This window comes from Ornithorhynchus anatinus, chromosome X2 (genome assembly GCF_004115215.2).
Source record: "Ornithorhynchus anatinus isolate Pmale09 chromosome X2, mOrnAna1.pri.v4, whole genome shotgun sequence".
Lineage (NCBI taxonomy): Eukaryota > Metazoa > Chordata > Mammalia > Monotremata > Ornithorhynchidae > Ornithorhynchus > Ornithorhynchus anatinus.
This window is the reverse complement of record NC_041750.1, coordinates 19,614,911-19,636,121: the sequence shown is the minus strand read 5'-3', so window position 1 is coordinate 19,636,121 and position 21,211 is coordinate 19,614,911. Positions and strand designations below refer to the sequence as shown.

Sequence of the window (21,211 nt, the reverse complement as noted above, 5' to 3'; positions counted from 1 at the left end):
GTTTTCTCCCGGTTTAACAAGTGGACGACTAGCTGAGTGCAGCAAGTAGTTCCTTAAAAAAAATAATAGAGCACAGGCAGCACAAGTGTAGCCCCAGAAGGCAGAGGGAAGTCAGGGGAAAGGTCAGATGAAATTACCCACATGCTACAGACTTCTGCCCGGTGGGTACTCTGTTAACAAAGTGGACTTTATGGAAACATTTTTACCCTGGGATTGGAAAAAAGGCAGTCAGCATGAATCACAAAGCCCCAGCTCCAAAGCCTCGAGGGGATAGCTGTTTGAGGATAAAGGTATGTCTTCTTTCCAAACTACAAAACTGCTGTTAGTTTTATGGTGCTAAATTATCTTTGTAAGAAAACTTTCTGTTTTTCGATGCTTACTGACAGTAGTTTCTTGTCCTGGCCACACGGGAATAGAAAGTAGAGAACATTTTGCTGACTTTTTTGATATTTGTTCATTATGGTTTTTCTGTTCATTCTATCCAGTACAGTTAATTATCCAAACTGTTTCATAGAATTTTTTAAGAAAAAGAAACTAAATGATATGCCACTCAAAACACAACTGCACTCCAGGGTTTCAGTGTGTTAACTAGAACAAAGGAGCACTGGAGATATTTGGCCATATTTCAGCCCTCCTATGCCATTGCTTGAAGTGTTTGTTCACCATTCTTTAGTTCAAACAATGAAAATTATCCACATTCCACTTTTCGAGAAAGGGAATTTGTTGCTTTTGAAACACAACAGATTGACTTTATGAAGGAATGGCTGTCAGTTTCAGAAGGGACAAGACTCAAGGAAATGGGATGATGTTTCCTGAGTCTGTTTCTCCAAGTGAATTATAAAAATGTGCTGCTCTTACTTTGTCCTTTGTAAGTAAATAAAAGAATTTTCCTCCTGAAGAATCTCTATAACACCTGAACACACACTTCCTTGATAACTTCAGGTGATTTTTAAAGAATTGAGTATAATTAAAGGAAATATGATAAATTGTACATAATTTTCTCTTTATGAAACTGTTTTATTAATAAGATGTAGGTGAAAAAGTTATTTATTTTAATTGATAGCAAAGTCCAGCAGATTTACGAGTCCTGTATATCACAATCAGTAGACTGTGAAATAGTGTCAGTAAAGTGGGTCTGTTATTGGAGTGTGCCTGCCGTTTTAGTTTTAGTAAAAGATTTCCTCCCAGACAAATATTCCAGATCTGTAAGCTTGCCCAGTTATGTATTTCTAGCACTTGTTGGCAGAGAGATTCCAATCCTAGATTGGAAGGATGGTTCAGTCCTTTATGTGCTCTATTTCAAGTAGACCACTAGGGGCATTCACTTCTTTCAGTTTCTAAGTAAAATTCACGCATTTTCTGAATCTGGTCTCAGAGTGCTGAAGCTTGCATCTTTTTTCCAGCATGGGGAACATTTCCTAAGGATTCCAACAGAGTTGGTGGCTCTGGTCCCAATCAGATAACCAGTGGGTAGGATAACAGCCAACTTTAGCAAAAGGACCAGGGAAAGACATTTTTGGAGGCTTAGATTTTGGCTATGAAATTGCCTTGTGGCTGTGGGGGTTGCTATGAAAAAATCACCACAGTTTGGCATTATTCTAGTTGAGCAGAGGAGTTGGGAATCTTCTAAGAGGCAGAGCCACCAGCAACAGAGATTACTTCACACTATTCAATCAAGCAGTCATATTTATTGAATGCTTGCTGTGTGCAGAGGATGGTACTAAGAACATGGGAGAGGACAATATAACAGATTTGGTAGACATGTCTCCTGCCCACTAGGAGCTTACAGTCTAGAAAAGACTTCATGGGCACATGGGGTGGAAGTGACTACTTGCCACATATGGACCTTTTCAGTCAAATTCACCCTCATGGAAGGTAACTCCAGCAACAGTAGCATCTAAATTATTTATTCCTATTCTTTCATTCATTCAGTCATATTTATTGAGTGCTTACTGTGTGCAGAGCACTGTACTAAGCGCTTGGGAAAGTACAGTACCACAATAAACAGTGACATTCCCTGCCCACAACGAGCTTACAATCTAGAGGGGAAGAGACAGACATCGATAGAAATAAATAAAATTACAGATGTGTACAAAATTAATGTCTGTCCCCCCCCTAGACTGTAAATTCATTATGGACAGGAGTTGTGTCTGCTAATTTTCTTGTATTATGCTCTGCAAATAGCACTCAATAAATTCCACTGATTGATTGATTGATTGAGTGCGAGTACAAACCACCGCCAGCATAATCAATTCCTCTAGGCTCCCATTCTGGAAGTCTTCATAACTACCATAAGGCTCCTCCTTGGTTGAGAACTCCATCCGCATCATAAACATATTGTCAGTCTTCAAAAGTTAGAATAAAAGACAATAAGTCCCGAAAGAATGTGTCCATCTCTTAATAGAAAGAAAATAAAATAACTTCTCCTGAATGACATACTTTAGAGGGTCTCCTTTAAGGGGAGTGTTAATTCAGCCATTTTCATTAGAATGCCTCTGATATGTCTCATTGTGGTGTCAGTTTGAGATTTTAGTGGCTTTGGATAAAGCTTAGAAATTACAGTTGATGGCTTTTATTCAGTTATGTCGCCTTAGTGACTGCTTTTCGAGAACACTTTTAGAATCTTTTGGTATGGTCAAGCACATTTCCTATCCTTAAATTATAACTTTGCACGCTTGCATAAGCATTAAATGCTTTCCCAGGATGTAATTCTGTTCCTTCTTTTGATCTTTGTTTTATTTTTCCTTAGTATGTATATTATTGGTTTGGGTGATTATAGTGAACAGAACACCACATGGATTTTTTCCAAATGAGCTTTGTTTATATTTACACTTGTCTGCTCCAAAACTTTGTAGGTAGGTGATTATTTTTCATAGAACAGATTGAATGACATAATCTATTACTTTTAGAAATAAAGCCACATGCAGGTCCAGGAAGCAGGGCAAAAGAAGCCTTTTTTGCTGTGGACCTAGGAAAATCTCATTATAGCCTTTGAACCCCACAGGTTTTTTGTGTAAGTGAGATCATGACTTTGGTATGCAGTGCAACAAACTCATCCCTAAGAGCCATCAGCAGATTTGTGATGGAAAATACCACTCTGATAAAGAGAAATTCTTAAGCGAAGTTAACCTTATTTGTACTAGAATTCCAAAAAGCAGGTGCATCCTCTAATTTGAAAAAACAATTTCTATGTTATTACAGGGATTCTGAAGTGCAGCTTTGTGAGTGGCATAGTAAAGTTTTAGAAAGTGCTACTACAGAATCTCCTCACAGATTAATATCATCTCCTTAGACTTATTTGAAGCTCATTGGATGACAGAATTCACTTCAGTTTTGGGATCTCAGGGTCTGTCATCACCACCACATTCAGCAAGCTTGGATGAAGTATCTCCTCGTTCCGAGCCACTGTCCTAAGGGATTGACTTGGTAGCTACAAGTTGCAGCTGTGAACCCACCGAGGTTACATTTCTCCAAGCAAGACACATCTCCTTTTCCCTGCATAAGCTCCTTGTGGGCAGGGAATGAGTCTACCAACTCTGTTGTACTCTACTCTCCCAAGCACTTGCTACAGTGCTCTGCAAAGAATTAGTGCTCAGTAAATACCATTGATTGATGAGATTTATGACCAAAAAAAATCCAGCTCCCATACGCCTCCATGTTTCTCTCCTCTTTCTGTGTCTTCCTCAGTCTTTGGTGCTATAATAATCCAGAACTCCAGGCATGTTGCCAACATTACTCTCTGCAAACCCCATTGGTTGCCGCTGAACGATCCCAGTACTAACATGTTTCTTAAGCTACTGCTAAGGGTAGGAAAATTGGTGCCTTTCAGTCTGGTTAGCTCTGATGGAGAGTAGAGAAAGACTGAGGCATGCTCAAGCTGTGATCTCTCCAGTTCCTCATTCCCCCGATGGAGACACTGTGCATCTTCAAGGCTATGCACTGCTCTGAGGGGTGGGTGGGTCTGGAGGATGTGTCCTTGTGACTATTCTGAGAGTGTATGGAGGGCAGTATAGGCCCTCTTTTGTGGGAAATCAGGCAGTCAAGATATGGCAGTTAGAAGCTTCTGGGGGATTCTTGTCCAGGAGCTGGCTGGACTGGAGGATACAGGGAAATGAAGCAAGCTATTCATTTTTCTGTTTCCAAGAGTGTATATTGCTCATACATTCTCAGGGCTGAAAGGGAAAACCATGTGGGTCCTAATAATGAGGGAAACAGAGACTCAGTTCAACTCTAAATCTAAGGATGGGCTTTTCCTCAGGACAATCAATTGTCCCACAGTAAAGCAGCATCCAGTGTAGCTATGTATGTCCTTTAAACTAAATAAACTGGGACGCTTTTTTAACACCTTCTCACTATATCAGCTGTGTGACTTTGGGCAAGTCACTTAACTTCTCGGTGCCTCAGTTACCTCATCTGTAAAATGGGGATTAAGACTGTGAGCCCCACGTGGGACAACCTGATTCCCCTGTGTCTACCCCAGAGCTTAGAACAGTGCTTGGCACATAGTAAGCGCTTAACAAATACCAACATTATTATTATTATTATATTCCCACCATCCTCTCTTACATTACGGAACAGCCAATTCCTCTGTTCAATTCCCTTCTTTTCAGCTGTCAGTAGAGTTTGCATTGGACTGTAAGCTCCTTGTGGGCAAGGAACGGGTCTACCAACTCTGTTATATTGTACTCTCCCAAGTGCTCAGAATATTGCTCTGTACACAGTAAGCACTTGGTAAATATGATTGATTGACTAAAAATATTCTTGTGAATTAGAGGCATATTGATAGGAAAAGAGTAGCTCCTGGAATAACTCTGGTGAGCCTGCATTTCAGGTCAGAAAGTAATCAGAAAGAGAATGTTGCTGCAAAACTCTAGAAATTGTCGGTGTCCTCTAAAACTTTTCTAAAGTTATCCAAATTCTCTCTCCTGCCCATTTGGATACATGCTACTTGGTGCCTTTCCACCTTTCCCCTTCATCAGATCTTTATCTAATTGCTCCCTCTTTCCATCACTATTTCTCATGCCAACTTTCTGCAAAATTCAGGGTGCGGTTACAGCAAATCTGTGACATCTGGTCAGGATTGGTGTTGCAGAATTGTGGGTCTGCAAAGGCTTGGCTCTCTGGCATGGCACATATTCCCTAATTTGATTTGCATGCTATGACCCAGGTTTTGAAGCCAATAACTTCCACACCTTGCTGAAGATTTATATAACCCTATTCCATGCCATCCTCATACCTCTACAGAATGAAGACGACTCTGGTTTTCTCCCAGACTAGGAATCCCGATGTGGCTAGGAATCCCGATGTGGCAAAAACATTTCAGTATTCTCCTCAACATACCTTTCCGGATTGAAGATGAGGCCCTGTAAAAATATATCTTCTGGCATATGAAAAAGTGGCTCTTCTGGGAAAGTCATAGTCAGAGCCAGGAAAAATGGAAAAACATCTTTCCCTAATTGGATACCAGCTGAGATCTATGAGCATTGAGGAAAAACCCTGCTTAAGCTCTTGTGCAAGCTTTTCCACAATTTATGAACCACTGGGGAAATGTCACAACCTCAAAAACACCACCATCAGATTTGTGGCAATTACTGAGGCATCTTATTACATTCCATTGCTGGCAACTTCCTAGCTAGAATACTCCTGGATTGCCTACTAGGGAATATTGTTGACCAAACATTCCCAGCTAAGAGTACTCTTGGATCAGCTCCTAAGGAATATCATTCACTAAACACTCTGGAATCCCAATGTGGCTTTCAATCATAATGTGGCATAGAGGACATTATCTTTGTTGTATGCCAGATACACTTAGATTTCAGGGAACAGCACCCAGACCTCTACCTGGTATTCATAGACTTTAAAGAAACTTTGAATGCCACCAGTAGATTTAGTCTCTGGAAATAATTAGTAGATTTGGCTGCCCTGAATAGTTCATCAACTTGGTAAGACTGGCGAGGTCAGGAGTGATGGTGCTCTGGTCCATTGCTCATCGCCAGGTGGGTTAAGCAGGGCTGCATAGAGGCTTAGTTCTGCTCAATCTATTCTATGCAGCCACACTGGAAGATTCATTCAATAGTATTTATTCAATAGTATTTATTGAGTGCTTACTATGTGCAGAGCACTGTACTAAGCGCTTGGGATGAACAGGTCGGAAGATGCAACAGGAAACTTGGTCGCAGGTGTTAGAACACACTTTCACACCTATCGGGAAGTTCTTCCATTTCAACAGGCTTTGGGCTTCATCCAAAGTCCTAGAGACAATCATTCAAGAATTACTGTCTGAGAATCACTGTGCTCTAGAAGCCCACACCCAGGAAAATATGTAAATGATTGAAAATCCCTTCACCAAATCATCCAGGCACTACGGGCTTTTGATAAGTCTAACAAAAACTGAGAACGTGCATCAGCCGGCACCAGGGAAGCCGTGAACACAACCAAACACTTATAATGACAATATGGAAGTAAATGTGGTCACAAAGTTCTGTTACTTAGGCAGCATGTGACACAGCAATAGACAAGGAAGTAGAAAACCAAATCACGGCCAGTACACCTTTGGGAGACTGTCAGAGTGTGATGACACCATGGATTTGATCTCCAAATCTCTACAGAGGTCAAGAACTATCCTAGCTTCTCTACAGCTATGAAACCTGGACCCCAGACAAATGCCACATTTCAATGCCTTGAGCAGTTCCGTGCAGTGCTATTATGGGCTTTACTAGACAGCGAATGGCAAAACAGGATGAAAAAACAGTGATGTCTTAGAACCAAGTCAGTACCCTAGCATGGAAGCTCTGTTCTCCTCACAACTATACTGGGTGAGACTCCGGGGAAGAATGAATGACAAACCAAAACAGCTACTGTAAAGTGAGTTGAAATTAGGTTGCTAAGCAAGGAGGAAAGAGGAAATGCTTAACAACAGAACAAACTCCCAGACAATGCTGCATCCCAGCAGAGAACTGAGAGCCAGTTGCCATGGATAGAGCAGTATGGTGTACTGTTATCAAGAAAGGAGTAGCTCTTTTTGGAAAAAAAAAACCTTCATAATATTTAAGAGACAAGGAAGCTAAAGAGAAAACAGGACTAGGTGCTGCAAACAGCAAATGTGACAGTTCTGCAAGGGCAATCTTTTGATGTCCTAACGCAGCTGGAACTATGGGTCTCATATGGGCCTTTTCAGACCCTTATAAGTGAATTATTACTACTACTACTAATTGTGGCATTTTTAAGTGCTTACTTTGTGCCAGACACTGTTCTAAGAGCTGGGGTGGAGACAAATGGAGACACAGTCCCTGCCCCACATGGGGCTCACAATCTCAATCCCCATTTTACAGATGAGGTAACCGAGGCCCAGAGAAGTGAAGTGACTTACCCAAGGTCACACAGCAGACAAGTGGCAGAGCTGGGATTAGAACCCATAGCCTTCTGACTTCCAGTCCTGTGCTGTATCCACTACAACTACTAATGATGATAATGATAATAGCCTATGTCTATGATAATAGACATAGATAATTGTCTATGCATCATCTATGCACCTGGATCTGTACACTTTGGGCATTTGGTATTTACCCCATCCTCAGCCTCACAGCACTTATGTGCATATCCATTATTTATTTATATTGATGTCTGCCTCCTCTGCTAGACTCTAAGCTTGTTGTCATCAGAGGACGAATCTACCAACTCTACTGTATTATACTCTCTCAAGTGCTTGATCAGTTGATTGAAGTGCTTAGATAGTGCTCAGCACACAGTAAGTGTTCAGTAAATACCATTGATTGATTGAATTGCTAAGCACTTACTATGTGTCAAGCACTGTACTAAGCACTGGGGTAGATACAAGATAATCATGATAGACACAGTCCAGATGTAAATTTCACTATTTTCAGTGATGTCTTCTATGAGTGTGAAGGGTAACTATTAATATTATGTCTATGTAGACTGTGGGACTAAGAAAAGAGATGTCCACGTGGACCTGTGTCCAACAAAACTGCACCTAGACAATCTCATGCCCTGCATGTGCCTGGTATATATTTAAAGAAATTTAGAAAAGAAATTCCACAATCAGTTATCCTCTCCCTGTCACCCTCCTATTGGGAGTTACCCATCAGACCCCCCTGAGCTCTCTTGAAAGGGCACGGACCTGGGACTCAGAGGATCTGGTTTCTAATCCCGGCCCTGCCACTTGTCTGTTGTGTGACCTTGACAAGTCACTTAACTTCCTCTGTGCATTATTGTGGGCAGGGAATGTTCATTTATTGTTATATTGCACTCTTCCAAGCACTTAGTACAGTGCTTTGCACACAGTAAGCACTCAATAAATACATAGTGGCAAAACTATGACTTTAATTTTTAACTATGACTTTAGGATTGAATGAATGAATGAATACTTCCTACTTAGACTGCGAGCCCCGTGTGGACATGGACTTTGTTCGACTTGATTATCTTGTATCTACCCCAGTTCTTAGTGTAGTACTTGGCACATAGTAAATGCTTAACAATTATTATTATAATAACAGTGCTATTATTAATCACCTGCACAGTGACCAGAGCATCTACCTCTTCAGCTTTAAAAGTGCCTGAAGAAGCTAAGGTGTGGGAATAGAGCTGTAATGATTGGGCAGCTAGAAGAATTGCCTTTTGCCCTGTGGACTTTGCAGCACTCTCCAGAGTTCAGTCAGGCTGGCAGGCAGATTCCAGTCCTTTCACTGACAAATTATGCATTATGACAAATGCATAGTCTTCACCAAAATATTATGAGATGAGATGCAAGGCAGATAACAACCAGTATGGATCAGTTGTGACTCAAATGCCAGTCAAACATTCCAAATGTTGATTGACAAGGAGGCTAGGTTTGATTAAGGAACTCAGAATATGTTGCAGAACTCCTGGTAAGAGTATGTAGCCCCTAATTTCAAATATTCTCTGTATTGAAGGACCGGCAGATGACAAATTCATCTCCTGTATGTAAGAAGGGTATCGTAGATAATGGGGGGAGAGGGGGTCCTGGGAATTACAGATGCATGAGTTTAGCTTGCATACCTGAAAAATTAGTGGAATTTAAAATTGTTTAGGAGTTATTAGTCACAATTTAGGGAAGAGATCTCAAAATCATTGTTGATGGTTCATAAAACAATCATTGGTCTTCTGTGCATCGGCAACCACAGACAAAAAGACCAACCAAATGCTGGATGGGCATCAGCAGAAAAGGGATGGAAAGCAAAGCAAAATTAAAGTCATAGTTTTGCCACTATGTAAACCCTGGTTGCCCAAACCTGGAATAAGGAGTGTGCTTTCTTCACCATATGTTAGGAAAAAAGATAAAATAGAGCTGGAAAAGGTACTGAGAGGTCACCAACCTTATTTTCAAGGGGCTGGTGAAGCTTCTGTCTAAGGATGGAGTGAAAAGATTAGGAGTCTTCCTTTTGTCTGGGAAATTGAAGGCTGAGAGTGGATGTAATTGAAGTCTAGAATATCATGAAGGAGACCAAAGAGAACCCATAAAGATGGGGCAAGAGAACACCCTCTTTCTCTCTCTCTCTCTAAGCGAGAGATATCCCTATTTGAAAAACTATCATTCCCTATCTTTTATGTATACCTGTTCACATACCTCAGGCATTAACTTCCTATTTTATAACTAATGAAATGGAACTAGAATGATGAAAATAAACTCACTTTTGGGCAGTCCATATTTCCTGTGACATTTTTCATTTTTTTTGTTTCTGATACTGTCCATCTCCCACTTCAATTTTTACTTATTCCAATACAACGTTTCCCCCTTCCTTTGTTTTCATCTCTTTCTCTGTGCTCTTTCAAATGCCTGCGTGTCTGATCATCATTCTGTAATGAATGACGCCTTTTCTTTCTTCTTAGGTTTCCTTCTCTGGTTACCCGGTCAACCATTGTTTACTTCTTTCTTCTTTTGTGCCCTTTGACTTGTCCTTTTCAGTTGGTCCCTCCCAGTTCTGCCAAGCCCCTGGATCTTTCTAGCTCTGCTTGGATAGCTTCTCTGTCTCTCTCACTGTGTTCTATCTATAGCTCTCTCTCTCTGTCTCTCACATGAAGTCCATTAGAGTGAAATTTATAGTGACCCATAAGAAATCTGTGGGAATTTCTATTTGCCCTGTTTGGGCCATCTGTTCCTTGCCAATTACCCTGCATCGTGTTTTTCCTCTATTCTGTCTCTCTGAAATTCTCTCTCAATCAGTCGATTGTATTTATGGGATCTACTGAGCACTTACTGTGTGCAGAGCACTATACTAAGTACTTGGGAGAGTAAAATATAATAAAGTTGATAGTCATGATCCCTGCCCACAAGGAGCTAACAGTCTAGAGGGGGAGTCAGCCATTAAAATGAATTACAGATAGGGGAAATGGTCAAAAATAAGGATATGTACATATGTGTAATCCTCTGTGTATCTGTCCCTCTTTCATTTTCCTCTCCACTTCCCCCACCATCTTCCCACTATGATGAGGAGCATATATTTAGCCCCTCCTCAGGGGCTACAATTTCCCAAGTCAGTTTAGGGGAACTGAAAAACCATTATCCTAGGTTTATACTAATGCAAGGGATATTTTAAATGTAATATTGAGCAATTTGAAGGGGAATTTCAGAAAAATCACAGTTATAGTTACAGGCTAGGAGTGGAGTAAAGCCCCAGTTATGTGGATTTATTTTTTCAGTTTGACTTCCTAGCTTGAATAAAAGATACTGGAAAGTTATTTGGGAAATTGGAGAGAATGTCCAGAAGCCTCATTTACTCCATAGTCACTCCTCTGAGTTTTCACATTCTTGGCTGACTTTTCTGCTTGAGAAGATCAGCATATTTCTTTTCTGTTGCCAGTGACAGATTTTGAGAAAAGGTTAAAAGAAAGGATTCTAAAGGGAAAGGACTCTGGCCCCTGACATTATTCTTTTTTCTGGGCTGCCCTTTTATCTGACTCCTTGAAACCCATTAGAGGCTTGCCTCCTTCAATTCATGGGGATTTCCATGGAGATTAAGATTCCATCTCCTGAGGATTGAAGGATGTTTCATACTCCAACTTCTCTTTGTATTGATTTGGTAAAGGAAGAGCTGAAGGAAGATTTCAGGGAGGCCTTTCCAGTGAATGAATTCCATTTTACACTTGAAGGGGGAAATGGAATACACATTAAGCCCAATCTTTACTGTCTCTTCCCCTTTTTTATAATGACATTTGTTAAGCCCTTACTATGTGCCTGGCACAGTACTAAGTGCTGGGGTAGATACAAGATAATCAGGTTGGACACAGTCCATGTCCCATATGGGGAGCACAGTCTTAATCCCCATTTTACAGATGAGGTAACTGAGGCACAGAGAAGTTAAGTGACTTGTCCAAGGTTACACAGCAGACAAGTGTCAGAGACAGGATTAGAACTCAGATCCTCTGACACCAAGGCCCATGCTCCTTCCATTAGGTAACACTACTTTTTTTTCTTCCCCCCTCTTGCCTGGTCAACTAATCTGAGACTACCAGGCATTAAAGCACCTGCATGGAATCTCATAATAGCCAAGGCAACTTCCCTCCACTCCCTAGCAATGGGTGGTGGGCGGGAGCTGCTTCACAGGCTTAAGAGCGTTAGACAAGTCAGAGAAATTTAATCCTGGGTAGGTGGCACTGGAGCAGTGAGGAACCAAGGAAACCCAGAACTGCCCCCTCTACCCAAGATCAAATTGTTAATAATTAGTAATAATAATTGTACAATAATTATTGTACTTGTTAAGCGCTTACTGTGTGCCAAGGAATGTACTAAATGCTGGGGTAGAAATAAGATAATCAGGTTGGACATGGTCCCTGTCCCACATGGGTCTAAGTAGGAGGGAGTATCAATCAGTCAATCAATCAGTCCATTAATTGTATTCATTGAGCACTTACTGTGTGCAGAACACTGTACTAAGCACTTGGGAGAGTACATTATAACAATATAATGGAGTTAGTAGACATGTTCCTTGCCCACAGTGAGCTTATGGTCTAGAGGGGAGGGCAAACATTAATATGAATAAATAAATAACGTATATGTACATAAGTGCTGTGGGTCTGGGGGAGGGGTGAGTAAAAGGAGAAAATCCAAGTGCAAAGATGATGCAGAAGGGAGTGGGAGAAGTGGAAACGAGGACCTAGTCAGGAAAGGCCTCTTGGAGAAGATGTGCCTTCAATAAGGCTTTGAAGGTGGGGAGAGAAATTGTCTGTCAGATATGAAGAGGGAGGGCATTCCAGGCCAGAGGCAGGATGTGGGCGAGAGGTGGGCGGTGAGCTAGACAAGATCAAGGTACAGTGAGTAAGTTGGCATTAGAGGAGCAAAATGTATGGGCTGGGTTGTAGTAGGAGAGCAGCAAGGTAAGGTAGGAGAGGGCAAGGTGATTGAGTTCATTCATTCAATCATATTTATTGAGCACTTACTGTGTGCAGAGCACTGTATTAAGCACTTGGGAGAGCACAATACAAAAATATACGGACACATTCTCTGCCTCCCAAGGAGCTTTCAGTTGGGGGAGGGGGGGAGGCAAACATTAATCTAAATAAATAAATTACAGATATGTGCATAAGTCCTGTGGTTTTGGGAGGGAAGAAGAACAAAGGGAGCAAGTCAGGGTGAAGCAGAAGTGCATGGGAGAAGAGGAAAGGAGCTTAAAGTGCTTTAAAGCCTATGGTAAGGAGTTTCTGTTTGTTGCAGAGGTGGACGGGCCAACACTGGAGATCCATGAGAGGTAGGGAAACATAGACTGAATGTTTTTGTAATACAATAATAATAATGGTATTTAAGTGATTACTCTGTGCCAGGCACTGTTCTAAGCTCTGGGTTAGATACAAGATAATTGCGCTGGACTCAGTCCTTGTCCCATATAGGACTCACAGTCTTAATCCTCTTTTTACAGATGAGGGAACTGAGGCAGGAGATTTCCCATTGAGATACTGCTGGGAAAGATGGGAGTGTTGAAGAAGGGGCAGGAGGAGGGAGGGACTGGAGAGGAGCAAGGGAGATCACACCTGACGGTTTCAATTTTCTCACTAAAGTAGGTATCCAGGCCATTAGGGGCAAGAGATGGAGGAGGCAGAGGCCAGAAGGCCTGAGGAGGGAGGAAAACACCTGGAACAACTGGTGAGGGCAATGGGCATGGTGTCAATAAGGATGGAGGAGTAATTTTGCCAGACAGAGGAGAGGGCAGAGTTAAAGCAAATGAGGATGAACTTGAGGTGGACGAAGTCTGTGTGATATCTAGATTTTCACCAGCAGTGCTCTATGGCTCGTGCACAGGAGCAAAGGAAACAGGCTGTTGAGGTCATCCAGGGCATGGGTTAGTGGTATGAGATCGAATGGTACCAGTAGGATTTAATCTCCATTTTACAGATGAGGAAACTGAGGCACAAGATAAGTTTAGTGACCTGCCCAAGGTCACACAGCAGACAAGTGGCAGAGCTGGGATTAGAACTCAGGTCCTTTGACTCCGAGGCCTATGTTCTTTCCACTAGGCCATGCTGCGTCCCTGTTGTTGTTTTTACTGTTGTTATTGACTGACCTATCATAGCTTGTTTCCCTGTCTTTTCCCCTTTTAATGTGTCTCTGCCCCCTTTAAATTTTGAACTACTTGTAGACTAGGGACTGTATCTGATTTGGTATCTAGGGATTCTTGCCAGATAAAAAGAACAAAAGGAACGGCATGCAACATAGGCTAAAAACTGTCACAAGGAAAGATGGCATAAAATGACTGAGAGGACAATGACTGGACTTTATTCAAAAAACTAATGGGAAGTTGCCAGATCACAAATGGCTGGGAATTTAATATGGTATTTGTAACTGTTCTCTAAGCACTGCGGTAGATACAAAGTAATCAGGTTGCCCCATGTGGGGCTCATAGTCTTCACCCCCATTTTACAGTTGAGGTAACTGAGGCACAGAGAAGTTAAGTGACTTGCTCAAAGTCACACAGCTGACAAGTGGTGGAGCCAGGATTAGAATCCACAACCTCTGATCCCAAGCCCATGCTTTTCCCACTAAGCCAAGCTGCCTCTCCTAATATTTTCCTAAATATGTAGGCCAGGTCTTTCCTGCCAAATTATCCAGGTAATTCAGACAACAGGGGAGCTGGGTTCTAATCCCAGCTCCTCCACTGACCTTCTGTGTGACCTTGATCAAGTCACTTAATAATAATAATAATATAATAATTGTGATATTCATTAAACACTTACTATGTGTCAGGCACTGTACTAAGTGCTGGGGTGCATACAAGCAAATTGGGTTGGACACAGTCCCTGTCCCACATGGGGCTCACAGTCTTAATCCCCATTTTGCAGTTGAGGTAACTGAGGCACAGAGAAGTGAAGGGACTTATCTTCTCAAGTTAACTTCTTCTTCTGTCACCTTAACTGGCAAATAAACATCCCCAAATCCACACTTTGTCCAGGACAAGCTAATAGTAAATCAAGGGAATCGGGAAAAGGAAAAAAAGAGCCCTTTTAAATGGCCCTTTAATCCCTCTTTGAAAGGCTTTTCTTTGATCCAGCCAACAGCTGGGTTAACAATCCTTTGGATTGTTTGAATCCCTCCCTCAGAATATTTTTCAGTCCCTGGTTTGTTCTCAGGCATTTTGCTGGCTACATTCTTAACGTCAGAAGGGTCCCTGGTTTTCTCCCTGTTCTTAAGTGAAAGCAACATGGTTTGGAGGTTTGCGACCTTTCTCAATGAAACCATTATCTAGCGGGCCACAGAGAGTGGAAAGGAATCTGTTCTGACGTATGGGAGAGAATTCAGGTCAGTGAGAGGAAGGTGAGAAGGGAGGGTCTGCGAAGGGAGGTTGAGAAGGAATGAGGGAGGGAATGTAGAGGCTCACTGAGGTTTGCTGTTCAGGAAATAGAAGCTATCATATCCTGATCGCTCGGTTATCCTGTAGCACTTTAGCTACTGTAGCTATGCCGTTGACTTGTAGTGCTTTTGCATTTTAAATTCAAGCTTCATTCAAAAGTGGATGGAGGCTCACTGTGGCCTAAGGGAGAGTGCAACAGGCTGGGAATCAGGAGTCCTGGGTTCTAGTCCCAACCAGCTGTTTGACCATGGGCAAGTCACTTAACTTCTCTGGACCTCAGTACCGTCATCTGTAAGCTGAGGATACAAAGCACCTTTGATTGTGAGATCAGTGTGGGAAGGGATGGCGTTCCTTCAGATTGTCTTGTATCTACTCCAGCACCTTGCACAAGTTCTTGGCAGGGAACCTAAGTGCTTAATTAATGCCATAATTGTTATTAATTGGAAATGCTTCAGGAAGAGATCCTTCAGCTATTTGAAATAAAATTCATTTCTGAAAAAGGTTAGGCATTTTTTATGGTGTTTGTTAAGCTCTTAATGGTTTTGATTTTTTTCTATTAAAGTTTATATAGAAAACTTGAAAGTTTCTTTTAACAAAGATCACCTAGTCTCATCTCATATTTCCCTCTCTAACCCTTTCAAAGCCATTCCTGGGGTTCATCGGCGGAAGGAAAGAAGGAAGCATTGTCAGGGGAGGGAATTTCTGACCCAACTTTTTCTTGGAAATTCCCATTTTTGCCCTGAGTCTGTGTGGGGGAAAACAAACTCCTAGCACCAAAAAATAATCAGTGGGACTTGCCTCCTGGAGGCACAGGAAATGTCTCTGGAGCTGGTGTGGGTGTGACAGAAACGGAGACAGACTCACCAATCATTTGAAAAAATAGGGATGCGTTTTCCTTATGCAGTCTTGGCCAGGTTCTCTTCTCATTCTGCTCAGAATTTACCTCAGAATAAACTCTAGTATTGTAAAGTTTCCTATTGGATGTAATTTTTCATAATTTCCTTTTGTTCATTTTCTAATAATATAACTAGATGTTGCTAGGTGTTACCTTGCTCAACTTCATCTGAGACCTACAACAAAGCTAGAGTGCTGAATCTGTAACATTTGTTCATAGTTTCTTTCTAGCAGGTGATGATTTGGTATACGTCTTCCAGAGATGGAGACCTCAGAACCTCCTTGGGTAACCTGTTTCTGGTTTTAATCGCTTTGGTATTATGAATACCAATTACTTTATCTTAAGCTATTCTGCACTAGAGGAATAGTTATTCAGAACACTTTTATCCAGTTTTCTTAAATTGTTCTTTTTTGTTTGGAAAAGCTTTTCCAGTTGTTTTTTAATTTTAGTGATTAATTTTTTCATTCTAGATAGCACCTCAAATTGGAGATGATTATTATTATTGCTAGTTGGTCTTAGGGTGCACCAATTGACTCTATCCTCCTCCTTGATGGTTGCCACCAGTCTCTCTCCCCTTCTACTGTACTCTACTGCTCGGGTCACCATTCTAAAATGTCATTTTGCACACATCTCTCCATTCCTCAAAAGCCTTCAGTGGTTACATATTCCTCTCTTCATTAAACAGAAACTTGTGATCATTGGCTTTAAGGCACTCCATCAGTTCTTGCCCTCTTATTTATCCACACTCTTCACCCACTATGTCCAGCTAGTGGGACACTCTGTCCCTCTCAAACTCATCAATGCTACTGAATGAATTTTTTCACTGTTCCTTGTTCTTGATTTTCCTGCCTCTGACCCCTAGTTTGCACGCTAACTCCTGCCTGGATTTCTCCTGTTGATATCTGCCAGACCTCAGCTTTTCCCACCTTCAAAGCCCTTCTGAAATCCCACATCCTCCAGGAAGCTTTTCCTCGTTAATATTTCTTCTGCTCAGTTTGCGTCCTCCCAATTATCATCTCCACATATTAGCATCACTGCAGATCTTTTATGCCCTTGACCTCCGTATGCACTTTTATACACATTGGTCTTTCTTTCTCCTATCTGTAGATTATTTGGTGTCTGCCTCCTACTTTAGATCGGAAACTCTTTGTGGATAGGGATTGTGACTCCTGCATCTATTGTATTCACCCACCCTGGCATACCCCAGTTTGCAGGCACCCCATAATAAATACAACCTGGAGATACAGCCATTAGTGACTGATTCCTAACCCTAGGTTATAGCCATCACACAATATGTGTTTGATTCCTCGACAATGAAGAGGAAGTAAGGGTCTCTCCCTCACCCCCTAAAATTTGGGAATTAAACAGACTTGCTTCGATTTTAAAGAAAGCAGATGAATTTATAAAAATCAGTGAAGACCCTGATGGAGAGATGAGTTTAAAAGTGTGAAATACACAGAAGGAATTGACTTGCTACAGGGTACTTTACGAAGGCTGTTGCTCAACCTAAATTAGACAAATTGTTCACTAAAATAGAAAAACCCTACAGCAACCAGCAAAGCAAGCTTCTACTTCTGCAGCCTCCTATTATGATTATGAATCTTTGTAGGATAATCATACTACATGCTATATCATCATATTACAACTCTTCATTTAGTTAATGTTGTGGTGTTATAGTTGAATTACAAAGATTAGTGCTATTTAATTTACATCTGCACATACATGAATACATACATACATGCACACATACAGTTCCAAGATCTTAGTGTAGGGTTTTGCACATAGTAGGCATGGAGTAAATTCAAATGAAGACACAGAACAATAACTTGAAGTGAGTCAAGCAAGAAGCTCTGTGTGTATGCTCATAAGCAAGGGCAGCATACCAGCAGCCTCAGCCTCCCAACAATGGACAGCTGAGCTTCATCACTGGTAACCTCTGTGGCTGCCCCCACTCCCAACATGCCCTGTGCCACTGAGGCAGGAAGATCATGAGTAGTAGTAGTGCATGGTCTCCACAAGATGTCAAACATTAGGGAGTTTGTGGTGGCTGTAAGCTGTGGCCATTACTGAGGCAGTACAGGGTTGTGACTTGAACAGGTACAGCATGTGTGAATTCCTTCCTTGGGGCAGGTGGCATATATATTTGGCTGTTATGGGGCACTGCTGGCCTTCAGAGGACAATTATTCTCAGCCAAGGGTAACTGATGTTTAGGAGGGAGGGAAGAGAGAGTTTTGTTCATGAGCTTCTTAGTACTTTGGGTAGCAATTCTATCTCCCCTCAGGGAGTTAAGGAGGAAGAAAGCCCTAAGGAAGGGAAACATCTTGCTGAAGTGGAGGGAAAGAAACCCTTAGTTGGCTCATCTCTCCAGCTGATGGCATGGTTTCTCACACTGAGGACTTTGCTCTGAGGAGAGAAATCCTCTCAAGGAGGCAGAAACAGGTAGTCATAGGGGGATGATGTCATCATTGTTGGATGAAAGTAGTGGGTATTGTAAAATATGTAGCTCTAGCTGTAAGAGGAGTGTGTAGAGGTATTGGTGGCCTTGTTATGTCTTGGGGCATAGGGAAGAGTATCAGGGGTGGATCCTGAAGTCCACATTTAGGTTGGAGGCAGGAACTAAGGTCCAGAACCGCTAATGTGGAGTTCTCTGAAATGTTGCCTTTTATCTGGAGAAATCCAGAGTTTTAATGAATAGATGAAGTAGGCATTATGAGGACCGACAGAAGCAATGATAACACAAAAATCTAACTGGACAAGTGGAGAGCTGAGGAAGAGTTTGGGGTGGAAAGTCCAAATCTTTAAACCACCAAAACATCATAGTAGGACTGTCCTATACCCAACCCAACCAGGGTGAGGAAAGTGAGCAATTAAATACTGGAGGAGACAAAGAACTCCGTGGAACTAGAACAGATGGTGACAAAGGCAGATTTCAATTATCCTAACCATAGCTGGTTGAATAACAACAAACAACAAGAGAAGCAGAGAGGATAAACTACTTTTTTCTAGACAATTATAAAAATTATGGTATTTGTTAAGGACTTACTATGTGCCCAGCACTGTTCTAAGCTCTGAATGCCAAATGTCATTAGAATGCCAAAGAGGTAGTATACTGAATTTAACTGTGAGTGGCAGAGAGTTCAAGAGGCAAATGAAGGAGAACCACACTTCAGCAGGGGCCATAACCTGGCAACATATAACATTTTTGAAACACAAAGATATTTATTTTTAGAAAAGGGAGTGCTGAGAGAACATGAACCTTAGTTAGGAAAAATACTTCATATAGAGATTTCCCCAGCCAGCTGTTCCTGCTTCTTCAGTCTGGAAAAACAAAGGCTAAGAGGGGATATTATTGAAGCTTACAAAAGTATGAAATTTGTAGACAGGATGAACACAGAATCTTTGTTCTCCATATCCCACACCACCAGGATGAAGCTTAAAGGTGGCAGACACAAAACAAAGAAAAGTACTTCTTCACTCAGTGGTAAGTATTTGGAATCCTCTCCCACAGGAAGTTATGCAGCCTGAAAATAGCAGATTCAAGAGGGGTTTAAGAAAATTTCAGAGTGAAGTGGTGCATAAGTGCTTCTGCCACTTGCCTGTTGTGTGACCTTGAGCAAATCTTTGTACTTCAGTTTCCTCATCTGTAAAATGAGGATTCAATACCTGTCCTCCTTCCTACTTAGACTGTAAGGCTCATGTGGGACAGGGACTTAGCCTAGTGTGATTAACTTGTATCTACCCCAGTGCTTAGTACAATGCTTGGCACATAGTCTATTCTCTGTGTAATATTATACCACATCTTTCTGTTTATCTGAAGTTAGCAGAAATGGGTCTGCAATTTACATATTCGAATTCCTCTGAATATTGTCCTTTTGTTACAGGACTCGGAATCCCTTGATACCTACATACAGAACACACTCTCCGAACTCTATCCACCTTTCAAGGCAACGGCCCCAACAGTCCTGTGGCAGCTCTTCAGCATAGTTGAAAAATTGTATCAAGGAGATGGCCTGCGCTGCCTGATTGATTTCCTTGTCCCGGCCAAGAGAATCTTGCAGTGCATTCAGCAAGAAACCTGTGTAAGTAGATGGAGGAGGACAGGGCACAATAGAGACCTCTTTGTACCTGACTTGGGAAAGGAGATAAAGTAGAATATAATCTCTTAACTGGAGAGCTGTCTTTAAGCCAAGCAAATAACATTTTGCATAAGCAAGAAGGATTGCAAATGCTTAGTCTTCCAAAGAAGGCAGAAGGATTATTTTATAGCCTTTTAAAAATTGGGTCAGAAATAAAAGTCCTCTTGGGCATACTTCTCATTGCTCCCTAATGCAGCTTGTAAAACACTAAAGGGATAGGAAATAAGAAGGGGGTTTCTTTAGAAAATGATGATGGTTTTGAAATATTCAGGAATCAGTTCAGAAGTGGGATTGGCAGGAAATGAAAAGGAACTAGTGAGTATTATGCATCTGAAACAGAGCAAAATCAGGTCATAGTTCAAATGTCATTTCTGAATTTAAATAGTATAGATGTGTAGTCTAATTACATGTCCTGCTTAAAGTGCTTTAATATCTTTATAGTTATTCAGCAGCTTCTCCTGTTAACTTTCATTTTGACTTTCTGTAGTGTACCCAAGAAAGCAAAGTGCGATTTGGGCCACAACTCAACAAGGCTAAACCTGTCTTGGGTTTGCTGTAAAACTGTTCACTGTAAATATCTTTTGAAAAAATGAATACAATGTATAATGGCCTTTTCATTAGGCAAAAGTGTAGAGCAGGAAAAATTTTCCTTTCCTTCCAAGAAAGTATGCATTGCCTCTCCTGGGCCAGTGGACAGGCTTAATTAAGGGGTTGAAACTTCTTTTACAGGAGAATAGACTGGAAAGGTTAGGACTCAGCAGTCTGAGAGGAGATATGATTCAAGTGGACAAAATTATGATGAGGATAGACAGGAGGAACACACAATTGTTGTTCAACCTCTTAGTTCACATCAGGGTGAGGGTGCACCAATTGAAGGTGATAGGTTCAAAACAAACAAAGGAAACACACAGGAAGCAGAGCAGACCAAAAATATAAGTTGGTTTAAGTGGAGTTAATGGACAAGGGGTTACTAATGAGTTATTGTGGGAAAGTTTGGGAAGAATTAGCAGTGGTCCTTCTCTAACCCTCAGGATGGAGGTGTGTGTGTGTGTGTGTGTGTGTGTATGGGGCGACGGGGAGGACAGTCTTCACATTTGTTCTTCCACCAATCCTGTGGCCAACTCTCTGTGTGACCTTGGCAAGTCACTTAACTTCTCTGTGCCTCAGTTTCCTCAACTGTAAAATGGGGATTAAATGACTGTTCTCCCTCCTACTTAAACTGTGAGCCCCATGCAGGACAGGGACTATGTCTAACCTGATTAACTTCTATCTACCCCTGTGCTTAGAACAGTGTTTGAAACATAGTAAACGCTTAAGAGATACCAGAAAAAAAATGCTCATGTTCTTAAGGAATGACACCTCT

At 41.5% G+C, this 21,211-nt stretch overlaps 1 protein-coding gene across 4 annotated transcripts in view; it reads left to right on the top strand.

Annotated features, from left to right (window-relative positions):
* The window catches only part of PLEKHG4B (pleckstrin homology and RhoGEF domain containing G4B), an 80,143-nt gene continuing 58,932 nt past the window's right edge, over positions 1–21,211 (top strand). For all 4 annotated transcript variants that reach the window (XM_029053140.2, XM_029053139.2, XM_029053138.2 and 1 more), the window contains exons 1-2: positions 1–290; positions 19,594–19,791. In XM_029053140.2, coding sequence (XP_028908973.1) covers positions 234–290; positions 19,594–19,791 — 255 coding nt within the window. In that variant the 5' untranslated portion in view covers positions 1–233. The remainder of the gene's footprint in view (positions 291–19,593; positions 19,792–21,211) is intronic.